Source organism: Diabrotica virgifera, chromosome 3 (genome assembly GCF_917563875.1).
Source record: "Diabrotica virgifera virgifera chromosome 3, PGI_DIABVI_V3a".
NCBI lineage: Eukaryota > Metazoa > Arthropoda > Insecta > Coleoptera > Chrysomelidae > Diabrotica > Diabrotica virgifera.
The window spans coordinates 122533022-122548616 of NC_065445.1; the positions used below are offsets into that span (position 1 = coordinate 122533022).

The 15595-nt window shown below is 30.2% G+C and overlaps 3 protein-coding genes across 7 annotated transcripts in view; 2 read left to right on the plus strand and 1 right to left on the minus strand.

Annotated features, from left to right (window-relative positions):
• Positions 1-15595, plus strand: part of LOC126882069 (uncharacterized) — a 550590-nt gene that overhangs the window by 237424 nt on the left and 297571 nt on the right. The window lies entirely within an intron of this gene.
• On the minus strand, positions 150-11780 carry LOC126882073 (tetratricopeptide repeat protein 1). The gene is made up of 2 exons (XM_050646903.1): positions 10919-11780; positions 150-1067 (listed from the first exon to the last, which is right to left on the minus strand). The coding sequence occupies exons 1-2, from the start codon at positions 11589-11591 to the stop codon at positions 946-948; spliced, it is 795 nt and encodes a 264-aa protein (XP_050502860.1). The 5' UTR covers positions 11592-11780; the 3' UTR covers positions 150-945.
• The window catches only part of LOC126882068 (uncharacterized), a 61226-nt gene continuing 57524 nt past the window's right edge, over positions 11894-15595 (plus strand). The window contains exon 1 of one of the 2 annotated variants that reach the window (XM_050646891.1): positions 11894-12158. The gene's annotated coding sequence lies outside the window, so the exon portion shown is untranslated. The remainder of the gene's footprint in view (positions 12159-15595) is intronic. The other variant, XM_050646890.1, reaches the window with a different exon arrangement.

The window sequence follows — 15595 nt, forward strand, 5'->3', positions numbered from 1 at the left end:
ACAGAAGCTCGAAACAAATGACAGTCGATGAAAAGCCCTATGGGAGAATGTCGTATACGATAGTAAACGCCTACCATAGTGGCGCCATCAGGCGGCAGGGCTAAGTACTTATCGGATCGTCGTCGTACATAAAACAATCAAAAACAAAATACATAAATGAAGGTTTATTGCAGTTTTGATAAACTATTTGTTTTAATTTAATAAGAATTGTTGGTTACATCACAGAATACCAAACCTACGAAACTAATTTTAGCATATATAATTGCATATTTAATTGCTTGAATAAAAAGACTAAATGGAGTGCTGTAGTCCAAAGCCACAATAGTTCATGCATTTTTACACATCTTAATTTTTATTGTTATTCCTTCTTCTGTCTCATAAATTTTATTAATTAAATGATATGTTCGTATGGTTATTTATCGAGTGGATTAAATTTAGGCTTCAGTTCGATATCCTGGAGTCTCCTAAGACGATGCTGTGATTTATGTCATACAAAATGCATTTCAGTCCAGTAAAATCATACTAATCGGGAAATCCCAGATATTTACTTCATACAGGCTTAAATTTAGGAATTTTCCGAAATAAAAATATAGTGATAGCGTTACTTTTTAGTTGTATAGTGTAAATTCTCTGTAATTTTGATGCACTTATGTAATTTTTCGTAAAACCATTTTTGGGAAAATCATTGCAAATATTGTAGATGATCAAAAAGCAAAATTCTTGAGAAGTTAATGTTAAATACTGATACTTATAAGTCTGGTATTCTGCTTCTGTATAATTTGCACTATTACTTTTTTCTTATATAGTTCTTATTCTGTTGAATGTACTCCATAAAATGCGTACTTTATAAAAATGAAAAATAATAACAAATCAACAACAGAATAAAATAAAATAAACTTAAAAATATTTAACTAACTATAATGTAAGGAATAACATCATATTTTGTCATTTATTTTGTGAAAAATTTACAGAATAACCTCCGGAATTTGGATCTTGATTTAACTGGAAGTTTTCAGTGGATAGTCCAAATGGCTTCAAGATCATATTACCCAAATCTTTCAGTTTTCCTAAAAAATATTAATAATCCTTGGTCAGAATACAATAATAAAGTTCGACTAAAATAACTATGCAAATTATTAAAAACAATAAGTTGCTTTTGATCTAATAATAAACAGAATATAAAATAATACATTTTTTCCACAACCCCTTATGTTCTATTAAGATACGATATAAGGTCGATCGGCACTGAACTGTTTAATGGATGAAAATTATTGGATATGTAATTTGGTATAATTAATATCTATATTTAGATAATTGCTAATTAAAATTAACTATAATTAATTTGTAAATAAAAAATGAATTTTTTTTAATTAAAAAAAATTACTTGGCCCGGGTAGATATTATTTTAGATTTTCTAAGTTTAACGTTTTCGAGTTAAGGCAGGTTTACATGTATCCAGTAACTGGCGCCAGTCGCACTGAAACGACAGTGCTGGCATGGTAGTGGCATCATGTAAACGCTTTTTTGTTCCAGTCCAGCGCTGTCTGCCAGCGCTGTCTCGAATAGAAAGCTGGTCTATTTTTCATGCCAGTGGCCCTCGTCCGCGTCCCCTTTAACCCCGTGCCAGTGGTTGTAGACACGTGTAAACACAGCGTTCCAGTCGCTGGCGCTGTCGTACCTGTAGTTTCAGTGGCAGTATTAGGATTTTTAATAAGAGTGCCAGTGAGATTGGCGCCAGTTACGGGATACGTGTAAACGAACCTATCCAGCGCTGTCTTAGTCAAGCACTCGCATTCCAGTGAGACTGGCGCCAGTTACTGGATACGTGTAAACGTTACTTTATAAACAATTTAAAACTGAAAACAAAACGAAAGATGACGATTTTCAAGGCTCAAAAACATAAGTAAAAAATATTATTTGTGAAATTACGAAGTACCTAAATTCAAGTTCAAACCTTATTCTATCAGTTCTTGATAAGTATTTTGGACTTTTTTCATTTTAAATCATTGTTTTTTAATTGTTAATGCCCGTTTTCCCATGAGAAACCTTCCTCATTAACAATTAAAAATATATATTTTAGAATAAAACATGGCAATATCGGGACCTGATAGAAGAAGGTTTGAACTTGAATTTAGGTACTTCAGGATTATAAAAATAATATTTTCTACTTGAGTTTTTGAGCTTTGAAAATCGTCATCTTTGGTTCTTTTTTCAGTTTTAAATTGTTTATAACTCGAAAATGATAACATCTTGTTTACAACACAGATAACAACACGAAAACATAACTTGTTTTTATAAATGAGGCGCTCAGAGCAACAGTGGCCTAAACGACAAATTAAGCATTTTTAGATTATTATATCAATAAAAGCAGTAATTAGAGGAAAGTCGCCAATTATGGAATACCATTTTGGTTTGGGGATATAAAATAATACCTTTATAGAAATGAAAACAATTTAATGTTATGACACATCAGTCATACATTTTTATGTAGTAATTAAAAGCCTTCTATTAAATATCTTAATTAACAAAAAAAAATCGAACAAAAAAACAAAATCCCAAATGAGTAACCAAATATGGAATAGGTACCCATATATATGAAATATAGGCATAAACCAACATATCAATAACAAAAATAGACATAAACATCGGAGATCAAATAAATTTAAATAAGAAAATTGTGAAAAATGAAAGAAGTAGCTTAAATTCACTTGCAGACATCACAGATCCATGTATGAAACTCTGGACCAGCACAATCATAATGAGCCCACTTATACTTAATCCACTATTCCATAATTATAGTAGGGGAGTAAAGTACATATGCTAACTTTGCAGTCACTCCAGCGTTATGGGGACCAATTGGGTTGTGATTATTAGGTCCTAAAATCAAAAAAAGTTAAGTAAAATTTTCCATTTTAGCGGGCGCTTGTCATTTTTTAATTTAACTTTCCATTTCCAACAATAGTTTTTTCCGATTATAGCGCCATCTATCCATAATTCGAAAAAATGTCTCGAATAAAAGTTGCTTATTTTTACGCAAAGAATCCAAATCTGCAATCAAAATTTGGGGGTCCCATTTAAGATTTTAAAGTAACCCCCCACCCCTCCCCTGTGGCGGGTCGTGTTTGGTACCATTCGATAGATTTTTCAAAAACATTTTGAAAGTGTATTTTGCAGATTTTCGATCTGGTGTTCATTTTGCTAAATATCGCGGGGTTTGTATTTAAAATTTTAAATTTACCCCCCACCCCTCACCGTGGGGGTCATGTTTAGTACCATTCGATAGATTTTTGAAAAATATTGAAGACGTATTTTTTAGTTTTTCGATCTGACGTTCATTTCGCGAAATAGTCGCTTTTCATTTGTGAAACTTTTTGACTCACCCATTTCCTTACGTCCCGCTCAAATCGTCAGATGTTTGAAATATATACTCTCTTGCATGTACTTAACTTACTTTATCTTAATCTGACAATTTCGAGTATTTTTAACCATAGACATTTTTTTTCGGGCCCCCCTTAACGAACCTCCCTGTGTTAAGAGCCAATATATGGTAGAGGTACATCTGCAGGGTACCAGGTTTCTCCCATATGATAATCTGACGCGCTCGAGTAACTGCAAAAATCCCCGCTTGGGCTCCCCTACCATTAGGCACCAACGACTGTCCATATTTGGATTTGTACATTAGTTCAAACTAGTATCAACATTTTTTCAAGTCGTAATGTTTTAATTACAGAAGGTCATAAAATATCAAAATAAAGGTACTATTGATATACGCAATAACATAACAAGTCTGTATCCATGCATAATAACCAATAATACTCGTTGAATATATTTACCTTTGAAATTTTCTGCAGACGATAAAACAAAACGCGCCTGTCAGACACGTATCGTTCGCGCATCTGACACAGAGGTGTGAATACGATAACAAAGAGAGCGACTGAAATAGAGGATGGTCTTGTAGTGCGGTTCCAACTTATATTTTCGGAGAAATCAACGAATTCCATATTAGGGCACTATTCCATATTTGGTTACTTTCCTCTAAATCTTCGGATTAACAACAGTCTACACAACCTACCTCTAGATTTGGCTAAATGGCGCTACATAATTTGTAACGCCATCCCATAAGCACAATGTACTTAAATATAAATGCAAAGATTGCATTTATCTCAAAATTTCGTTTTTGGGGTGAGGCCACTGTTGCTCTAAATGTTAATGGTAGGGTAGCCCAAACGGGGATTTTTGCAGTTACTCGAGCGCGTCAGATTATTACATGGGGAGAAACTTTGTAGCCAGAAAATGTACCTCTACCATATATTTGCTCTTAATGCAGGGGAGTTCGTTAAGGGAGGAGGGGGGGGGAGAAAAAAATCTATCCTTGGAAAAAAAAACTCGAAATCGTCAGATTAAGATAAGGTAAGTTAAGTACATGCAAAACAGTGTATATTTCAAAAATCTGACGATTTGAGCGGGGCGTAAGGAAATGGGCGAGTCCCGCGAATATTTCGCGAAATGAATGACAGATCAAAAAACTAAAAAATATGTACTCAATATTTTTCAAAAATCTATCGAATGATACCAAACACGATTTCCGACGGAGTGGGGTGGGGGTAAATTTAATATTTTAAATACGAATCTCGCGATATTTCGAGAAATGAACGTCATATCGAAAAACTGACAAATACCCTTATTCAATATTTTTGAAAAATCTATCGAATGGCACCAAACACGACCCCCCACGGAGGTGGGGTGGGGGGTTACTTTAAAATCTTAAATGGGAGCCCCCATTTTTTATTGCAGATTTTGATTCCTTACATAAAAATAAGTAACTTTTATTCGAGACATTTTTTCGAATTATGGATATAAAAATATGGATCTAAAAAACGATTGTCGGAAATGGAAAATTAAATTAAAAATGAACAAGTGCCCACTAAAATGGAAAACTTTACTTAACTTTTTTTGGTTTTAGGACTTTAGGACCTACTCTTCACAACCCAATAGGTCCCCAAAGCACTCGAGTGACTGCACATTTAGCATACTTTGCTCCCCTACCATAACATAATAAATTACATATCCAATAATTTTTATCCATTAAACAGCTCAGTTCTGATCAACCTTATATCGGATCCTCTACTACTACCATTGAAAAAAATGGTAAGGTTTTATCTTCTTCTTGTGCCACTCCTATCGGAGATTGGAAATCATCAAGGCTGTAAGGTTTTATCAGTGTATGCATCAAATTTAAATTTCACATTTATTTTACTACTCAATCGGTAAATCAAACTATTTTTAGAGTTTAACAAACACTAAAAATAGGAAAAAGAAACACTGCGTCTCCGCTGCCCACCTAATGCACCTTATCCATGCCAATTCATTCAGTAATTCGTCGATTCTACAGTGACAATGCAACTCATTCTGATAAGCAATGTTGCCGATTATAGCGCTTCCTTCATTGGGATATATCTAGTCAAACATTAAACAGTTTGTATATCCAGAAATGTAGACTACAATATCGTGGGTGTACTGGGAAAATCCACTGACTCCATTTTTTCTTAATTTTGACATTTTAATACCATTAAATCCACAAACATCGATATGTTAACAGGAAAAACCGTATATGTCCAAATTCGTCATCCACCGTGTTTAAATTGGTACATTCCATGACAAAGAAAATCAACTAACTCGCATCTTTTTCCAAGTTTTCATGAATAAAATAATGTTTTTCCAAATATTTTTATGTACATGTATGTGCACACCACCTGTGGTTAACATTCTTCAAAATCATATCCAGGTACCAAAACTTGAACAGCCAGTGTACCCGATTTTTAAGAGGGAAGCCATAAGGTATAATAATGTTTAAATGCGTTTTTCCAAAAACTTTACTTTTGTGAGTTAGTGTATTTTCCCAGTACCCCCACGATTTCCTGAAATTCAAGGACCCACATGTAGTACTGGCTCGAAACATGGTCAAAGAATCATACTGTGTCAGAAGTCAGAACAAATGTCACAGTATACAACTTTTATCCTATTTATCACCTGATTATACATGATAAAGATTTTTTTCCATAAAACATAATCTGTAAAAACAACAACAACCATGGAAACACATGGAAGATATTAATAAATTTTACTATCTAGGAATCACAGTTGACAGCATAGCAGGCATGGAGGACACATTAAGAAGAATAGAGTTCGCAAAGGAAATATTTAATATTATAAATAATTTACAAGTATCAAAGGCAACAAAGATTAAGGTAAAATTAATAGGTCTGGATCCCGCGTATGAAAAAAAAGTTGATTAATAGCAAGCTGAAAATTTGTTAATAGCTTAAGGGTGTCTAGTCGGACAAACTTTGATATATGGGAACACTGGAACAGGGGAAGTTTTAATTGTGGAACAGGTTAAAAATTTGGAACGGTCAAACCACGAAAACGGCACATGTATTTTGTCCGACAGAACAGACTTAAACTCTCCGAACAGAGATTAAACTCTCATGCAAAAATCAGACTGCTATTTAGCACCAAATGAGCGTTTTAATGAGTGGAAGATATATGTCAAATGACAGGAATTATGACAGGTGATAAATAGCAGTCTGATTTTTGCATGAGAGTTTAATCTCTATTCGGAGAGTTTAAGTCTGTTCTGTCAGACAAAATAAATGTGCCGTTTTCGTGGTCTGACCATTCCAAATTTTTAACTTGTTCCACAATTAAAACTGCCCCTGTTCCAGTGTTCCCATATACCAAAGTTTATCCGACTAGACACCTTAAGCTATTAACAAATTTTCAGCTTGCTATTAATCAACTTTTTTTTCATACGCGGGATCCAGACCTAAAATATGTTAAAATCAATAATGATTGTATTGCCATATTATGTTATTATTTTATCGAGTCAAAGAGTAAAAAAGTAGGTACACATGACCTAAAAAAATCAGATTATGAAATTTTCCCAGAACTTTTAAACTTATTTTTTTTTTCATTTTGAGAACCATTTCCGAAGTGAAAATCAAAACGTCAAACAATAGTTAATTAGATTTTCATTACACCAACTACTGTGGCTCAATCCTATATAAAACAAGGTGCCTATATAAATCCTATACAGGGTGATTGATTAGTAGGGTAAAGCTCAATAGCTCCATAATCTATAGTAATAGATAGCAATAAAAGTTAACAAAAATTTTAGCCACCTTTGAGCTTCACATTACAAAATTAGTTAGAATGTTACAGGGTGTTCGATAACACAGTGGCATACCAAACTTATGTTTTTTTTTAAATGGAACACCCTATATTTTATTTTATATTCGAAATCCTGTTAACTTCTCCATCACAAAAATATAAAGGTTTTTAATGTTATACAGGGTATTTACAAAGTTATAACCAATTTTGTATGAAAATCGTAACAAGTTCAATTCCCTGTATAAATAAAAATAAGCACAACAGCAATGGTTTATTAATGCCATATTTTTTTATTTATTGTCAAAATTTTTAAGAATTATTGATCTTGCTAATTTTCTTTATATCAAATACAGGGTGAGTCAAAACGCAAGTACATTATTTTCTCAGCAATATTAAATGGAACACCCTGTATTTTATATCATTATTGAAAAGTAACATAAACGTATTTTAATTTTTATATAACATTCCCTATGTCCAAATTTATTAGTTTTCGAGATATTTTCATTTTTCAGAGCAAATTATTTTAGGTGTTTAAATTTATCTAAATTTTAAGTAAGCCATGACTGAATTGACAATTGAAGATTACCGATTATCAATCCTGTAATCAATGTAACACTGTAGCAAATAAAGAAATAAAAATAATTTATTAGTAATACATTTTACAAACAAAACACAACCACTACATGCAACATTTTTGAAACAATTAAAAACTATCTTTTTATGTAAATGCAACAAATAAACAAAGAAAATTAGTAATAAATTTTACAAAAAAACACACAAACACAAAATACAATATTTTGTGAACACAATTAAACAGTACTTTTGTATGTAAATGTAACAATGTAACAAATAAAGAATGAAACATAATTTATCAGTAATACATTTTGCAAAAAAATATGTTTGAAAAAATTAGAAGCTACTTTTAATAAAACATTTTTAATATTTAATTACATAAGGTGTTCAAAATTCAGTTTATTAAATTCTGGTGATTTGGGTGGCCACGCTACTGGTCCATTGAAAAATGAAAATATCTCGAAAACTAATAAATTTAGACATAGGGAATGTTATCTAAAAATTAAAGTATGGTAATTGTACTTTTCAATAGTAATATAAAATACAGGGTGTTCCATTTAAAATTACTTAGAAAATAATGTACTTGAGTTTTGACTCACCCTGTATTTGACATAAAGAAAATTAGCAATATCGACCATTCTTGAAAATTTTGACAATACACTAAAAAATATGGCATTAATAAACCATTGTTGTTTTGCTTATTTTTATTTATACAGGGAGTTGAACTTGTTACGATTTTCGCATAAAATTGGTTATAACTTTGTAAATACCCTGTATAACATAATAAACCTTTATATTTTTGTGATGGAGAAGTTAACAGGATTTCGAATTTAAAATAAAATAGGTGTTCCAATTAAAAAAACATAAGTTTGGTATGCCACTGTGTTATCGAACACCCTGTAACATTCTAACTAATTTTGTAATGTGAAGCTCAAAGGTGGCTAAAATTTTTGTTATTAACTTTTATTGTTATCTATTACTATAGCGGAGTTATTGAGCTTTACCCTACTAATCACTCATCCTGTATAAAACTTTTGCAAGTGTCTATTAACAGTCCAGAACAGTGTTTCTTAACCTCAGCCTATATGGTCATGGCCAGTGTCGGGATGGGTAGCTGCGATTTTTTAGACAGAAAGAAGATTTACCAGAATGAGTCTCATACAATTTTGGGACAGATTTATCTCTGAAGCCCATTATGAGCAATGAAGCTAAAAATGCTCTGCTACCATTTTCAACTACTAATTTATGTGAAGCAGGATTTTCGTGATTAAAAAATAAGTATTAAAAAATAAGTACAGAAATAGACTGGATCTTCAGCATCACATGCTGTGTTAAACCTAACTCCTTTAAAATTATAAGTAGCCTAGAATAACCTCGTACCTATTGGCGAGGAACCACAAAGTGGGGCCTGGTGGTGAATTTAAAAAGCATCAACTCTAGGAAAACATTATCTTTGTCATTAATTTGTGTACATATTTGCGGTCAGTTTATGTTGTAATTAACAATGATTTCGACTTAAAAAAACTATTGCAGTGTTCCTCAGTATTCATTTTTATTATACTCGACGTAATGACGTGAACTAACCAATGCCAAATCACACATTTTGTTAATTTAATGTTTGTATTAAACATAGTATTTTTTAATGTTTAAGCGAATGCAAAATTAAATAAAAAAATAAAATGTAGGTAGTATATATTCTGTACATAGAATGTACACCTGGTTCCAAAAAAAACTGATACGACTCTTGACGCGTATTTTGTAGAAAATTGAGCAGTGTATTTTGAAGGATAAATACTTAATATTTACATACTGTCAATGTCACTGCCAAATCTTAAAATTTGTCAGATAGCTTATTCTGTTCCACGGTTATTAGACTTTATTATTAATCTTTATTATTAATACTTTCTCCGCAACTGAGGGTATCTTATCAACTGTATTGTTTTTAAACAATAGATGATAAAATAAAAATATTGACAGTTCAAAAATGTGAACATTATTGCATTGTGTGTGGCCTAAGTTTGGGCTGAAAACTGAAATTTATTACATTTTTACAAAATTTTGGAATATGTTTAATTACGTAGACCAATTTTAACAGTTGTTTTCAATACAGATTTCAATGTAGTTTCTAATGTCTTTTGATGCCAAATAATTAGGGAAGCTGGAATTCAACAGTTTAGAATTTTACAATTGAGTTAATGCAAAATTGTGACGCATGTCAAAATTCTCAATGTATTTTAATTGTATTCATTTTTTTTTTCGAATCCTGAGAAAACTAATAAATATTTTTGAAAAATTTAAACTCAGAATGAAAGACTACATTATTACCGAGGGCTGAAAGTCCCTGAAAACTTCTATAATATTTATTTTAATAAGTTACAGGGCTGAAAATAAAAAAAGTGTGATATTTAATTTCAAATATTTCATTCAATAGAAACTGCTTGTTTATTCTAAGGGGCTTTCCGCCCCCGGTAATAACGTAATCTTTCATCCTGCGTTTAAATTTTTCTAAAATACTTATTAGTTTTTTCATGAATCAGTTGTTTGTTGTTTGTTTATTTTATTATTTGTCTGTCATAATAAATATAATGTCAGGTCAATCAAATACACTGCTCAACATGATCAAATCTTACTAAGAGTCGTATCAGTTTTTTTAGGAACCGGCTGTACATTGTTATGCAAAATATTCCGACCACCTTGTAATTTCCAGAACACAATTATTATAAGATAAATTCACCTACTTAGTTTCCAGTTTTTATTTAATTAAAAATTGTTATCTGTTAGTGTAAAATAAATTGTAGTGTACCTATTAACCAAATTAAAAACAAAATTAGAAATTCTAAGATAGATTAATAATTTTTAAAACGGTCTGTGATTATCGGTGGGCCAGATTCTTTATGAAAAAAAGGTAAAAACAAATCAGTAGTTAGTATCAAATTTTAATGAATGCATACAGATGAAACATAATTTTGAGTCATCTTTAACCTATAAGATGTCTTAGTGGCAAAACTTAGTGGTTACTTTGGCAAAAATTAGTAGGCATATATGTCCAGTAGTGAACCTTTGACAGAGTTGATACAGGCAACTGGTAGTGTAATAAGGGCATAATTTGCCTCATAATTCAGCCAAGATGTTAAAAAAGTATAGTATATTAAAAGCAAGGAGTATTGCTACTTACCTAACATTTCAGTTTTAAGCTTTTCATTTCGTTCTGCTATTAATGGTGGTAACCTATATTGGGCTTGTAAAGCATCTTTATTATTCTTATCTAGTTCTAACACTTTTTTATAATCCGCTAGACTTTCATCTAATTTTTCTGTTTCTTCATAAAGTTTGGCTCTTCTTAAGTACGCTCTAATATATGAATCATTCAACTCTATGGCTTTGGTACAATCTTCGATAGCACTTTCTTTTCGATTAAGTGCTATTTTCGAAGCAGCTCTATTTGCATAAAAGATGGATCTATCATTTTCAAATTTTAAAGAGCACATTCTTAATGCCTCAGTATAACTACATACGGATTCTACATGCAAACCTGATTTAAATTGTTCATTTCCTTTATTTTTTAATTCTAATGCTGTTTGGTGTCTTTCTGCTTTTTCCTCATCAGATAAATCATTTTCTAATACCTTTAGCTGTTCTTCGTCTATATAATCGTCTGGGTCTTTAGTAGTAGTGTCTGTATCAGATTCTTCCTTATCGAAATCTTTTGGAATACCTTCATTATGATGACTATTAAGTATTTCTTCTGAATTAGGTTCAGTTACATTTAATTCCGTTTGTAAATCGTTAGTAATTTCACTTACAATATCTTCGTTTGTTGGTATGCTAACACTTTCTTTTTCCGTCATAATTTATTAAAAATAGTAAATGAAACAGTTTTTTAAAACACTTTCAGCAGATTCAAAACACAGAAGACAGGCAAAGATTTTGACAATGTCAATGACATCATTCTTCTTTCATATTTTTAAATTTCACATTTCAATTTTAACATTTGACTGATCAATTATTTTTTAATAAATACTTATTATTTACTCTATTTCGTAAAACATAATATACACGACATACAGTTGCATAATATTGTATTGGTATTAAATGAAAACATGTGTAAAAATCGGAGAAACTTGTTTACATGGTGATTATTCATTTGGGTAGCCGAGCTGGTATAAAAAATGATGAGAGACCAATTTATAAGTGGCTGAATATTATAACATAACCTAAAATATTTTTAAATTCTTCTTATTTGTTAGTTATATTTTTTATTTAAATTTTTAAATTTAGTTTTGTGTGTGGTTTTAGTTACATTATTTATATTATTTTATCTTTAAAAAACGATAAACATGTTTTCTTGAAATTACCTATGTGTGTCCTAATTTAGCGCAGATATTTCCCAAAGAAAATTAAAAACGGTAAGTAAGGTAAACGAATATTATTTAATATTTAAAATTGAAAAATATTTATGCAATGAAAATAACATGGACTTTTACTTTACCCAAAATAATATTTTTTATTATATAATATAATTATTTTTAAATATTTTAGTGTAACTACTTTTACGCGAATTCTTTCATATTTTTTAAATATAAGGTTTATAAATTATGTGTGATCAATATTAAAATACAATATATTTTATAGAATGCGAAATATTGTGCAATAAAATTAAGGAAGTCTATAATATAATATAATAATAATAATATAATAATAATATGTTTATTAGTTTTCATGTACATGTATCTGTATAAGAATTTTACATTATGTTATTTACACATAAAACAATAAACATCTGGCACTATCCCTTAAAACCAAAAATGGTCGAGCACGGGAATAGTGTGTATATCGTGTAATACATAAAAAATATAGTTGAGTACTGTTACATAAAATATAAATAATTAATAAATTTTAATTACATCTACATTAAAATTATACTTCAATTTGTACAACGTATTTATATTATTATTTTTTTATTTATTTATTCTTTTATTCTGATGATGAAAACTATACCCACCTCAATGTTATGACACTCATGTAATGAACATAATATTCATTAAACCATACAAAATGATAATAGATGTTTAATCCAATAAATTTTGCACATAGCCGCGATCTAAATTAAGAATATATTTTTTAAATATTGATTTAACCATCACTGGTGAGTTGAGAGTAGTTATATATATTTTATACATCTCAGGTAAGGAATTAAATATTTTTGGAGCTTGATAAAGGATGTATCTTTGTCCTAATTTTTTTTTGCTACTTTCAGTTTTAACATTTTTAGTTGTTTTATTACGGGTTTCATAGGGGTGGCATAGTTTATGAAGTATATGTTTTTTGTTATAGATATATAGTAATATTGAATACATATATATAGTTTTCTTGTATCCATTACTTTTGCTTCAACAAATAGAAGATGACTTGAGTATGTGTGTTTTTTATGTAATATTATTTTTAGTATTCTCTTTTGTAGTATGTCAACTTTTTTTTAAGTATGTTTTTAATACACCACCCCAGCCAAGTATTCCGTATCTAATTCTGGACTCAACAAGTGAGTGATATAGTATTTTTAAGTACTTTACATCGATTATTGATTTTATATATTTAAATTTAGGAACTATAGCTCTCAAACATTTTATTAGTTCGTTCATATGCTTATCCCACCTTAGATGTGAGTCGATAATTATACCCAGGTATTTTATAGTATTGGATATTTTAATCGTTATGCTACGTTCCATGTTATTGATGCTTATATGATTAAAATATGGAAGTGATACTTTATTACTACAAAATGGAATAACAAACGTTTTTTCGAAGTTAATTGTCAACCCTTTATAACTGAACCATTGAATTATTTTAAACATATCTACTTCAATTTTATTTTTTAAATCTTTCCAAGTGTCTTGCACTATACAAAATAGCAGTATCATCAGCAAAACTGATTATTTTTCCTTCGGTGTTTATGTTGTATAAGTCATTGACATGAACGTTGAATAGTAATGGACCTAAAACTGTACCTTGAGGTACACCAGATTTTAGGATGAGTTGATTACTATAAGTGTTATTTACCTTCACTATGTGTTGTCTTTTATTTAAATAACTTTGAATTAACTTATGTGTAATTCCGCGCACTCCGCATGCTTCCAATGCTTCCAGCAGTTGTGGATGGCTTACCGTATCAAACGCTTTCGCTAAATCCAGAAATACACAAGCTGTGGGTTTATTTTTGTCAACTCTATCATATATGTCATTAACAAGTTCTGTAATTGCGTCACTTGTAGAAATACCTTCTCGAAAACCTAATTGTGAAGTAGATATAATGTTATGCTTATTGAAAAAAGTTGTTAGTCGAGTTTTAAGTGACTTGAGTTTTAAGTTGTTATTAGTGAAATTGGTCTATAGTTTGAAGGATTACGTTTATCACCCTTCTTAAGAATAGGAGTTATAACAGTTTGCTTAAACTTGTCCGGGCACACTCCAGTTTGAAATATTAGATTTATTAATTCAACTAATGGTTTTTTAATTATTCTATTTATATTTATTACTGTTTCAGCGGTTATTTTGTCAATTCCCGGAGATTTCTTTTTCTTTAGGTTTTTTATAATGTTTTCTATTTCACTTTCTGAGACCGGTGTCAAATATAAGGAATGGTTTGAAGATTTACATATAGGCGTATATGATTGAGGTGGTATTATTTTTCTAGCATATGTTTCACCAATTTCTGTGAAATAACGAACAAAACAATTGGAGATTGTAGTATTATCTTTGGTGATAATTCCATTTTCTGTGAGTATTTCGGGAATATTTCCTTCTTCTTTTGTACTTTTTAAATTTTTTATAATTTTCCATAAATTCTTAGATACATTTTTATTTTTAAAGATCTGATTTCGGAAGTAATCTCTAATTTTGGCGCTTTTTATTAATTTATTGAGATATGTTCTGTAATTAAGATAATTGTTTTTTTAAGTTATATTTTCTGGATCTTTGATGTATTTGTGATAGAGCGAATTTTTTATATTTGTGGATTTCACCAGTCCGGCAGTTATCCAAGATTGGCGCTTTAATTCATGTTTTTTGCATTTTTTAACATAACTGTTCCTTTCTATTAGTTCATTAAGAATTTTGCAGAGTAAGTTACATTTAGTGTTTACGTCTTTCAAATCATTGTACTCTTTCCAGTGATAGTTTTCTAGATCAATATTCAGTTTTTTATAGTTTATTACTTGATATTCTTTAATGATTTTATTATAATTATGTTTTAGATCAAGCGGTATGCACATAACAGTCGCTTTATGATCGGTTATACAAGTTTCTACAACGGCTGCTTTAGATTCGTGACTACTCTGTTTTAATACTTTTAAAAATATATGATCCAAACAAGTTCTGGAATTACCTTTGTATTCTAGTATATTTATTAATCATGGATTCAAAAATGTAGTCATACATTAAGTTCAGATATGTAAAGACGTTCTCATCAGAGTTATCTTTAATATTAATATTAATATCTCCAAGCAATATATGGTAGTCGATCTGTTCAGATTTTGCTTGATCTAGGTATTGTTTCAAATACTGAAGAAATTCTTCCACATTGGTAGAAGGAGACCGATAAATACAAGTGACTAAGCATCGCTTATGATTTTTTAGCGTAATAAATATTTGTATCACCTGACAATATCCGATCATTACCTTTTTATAAGAATATACTATGTTCTTTTTTATAAACACTGCTACTCCATCATTTTTATTAAAATTATAATCTGTATGCAAAAAAGTATAATTCTCATCATCGTAATATTTAACATCACAAACTTTAAATGTCTCTGTTAGTACAATAAGATCAAAATCCACACTTAATTGGTGCAAG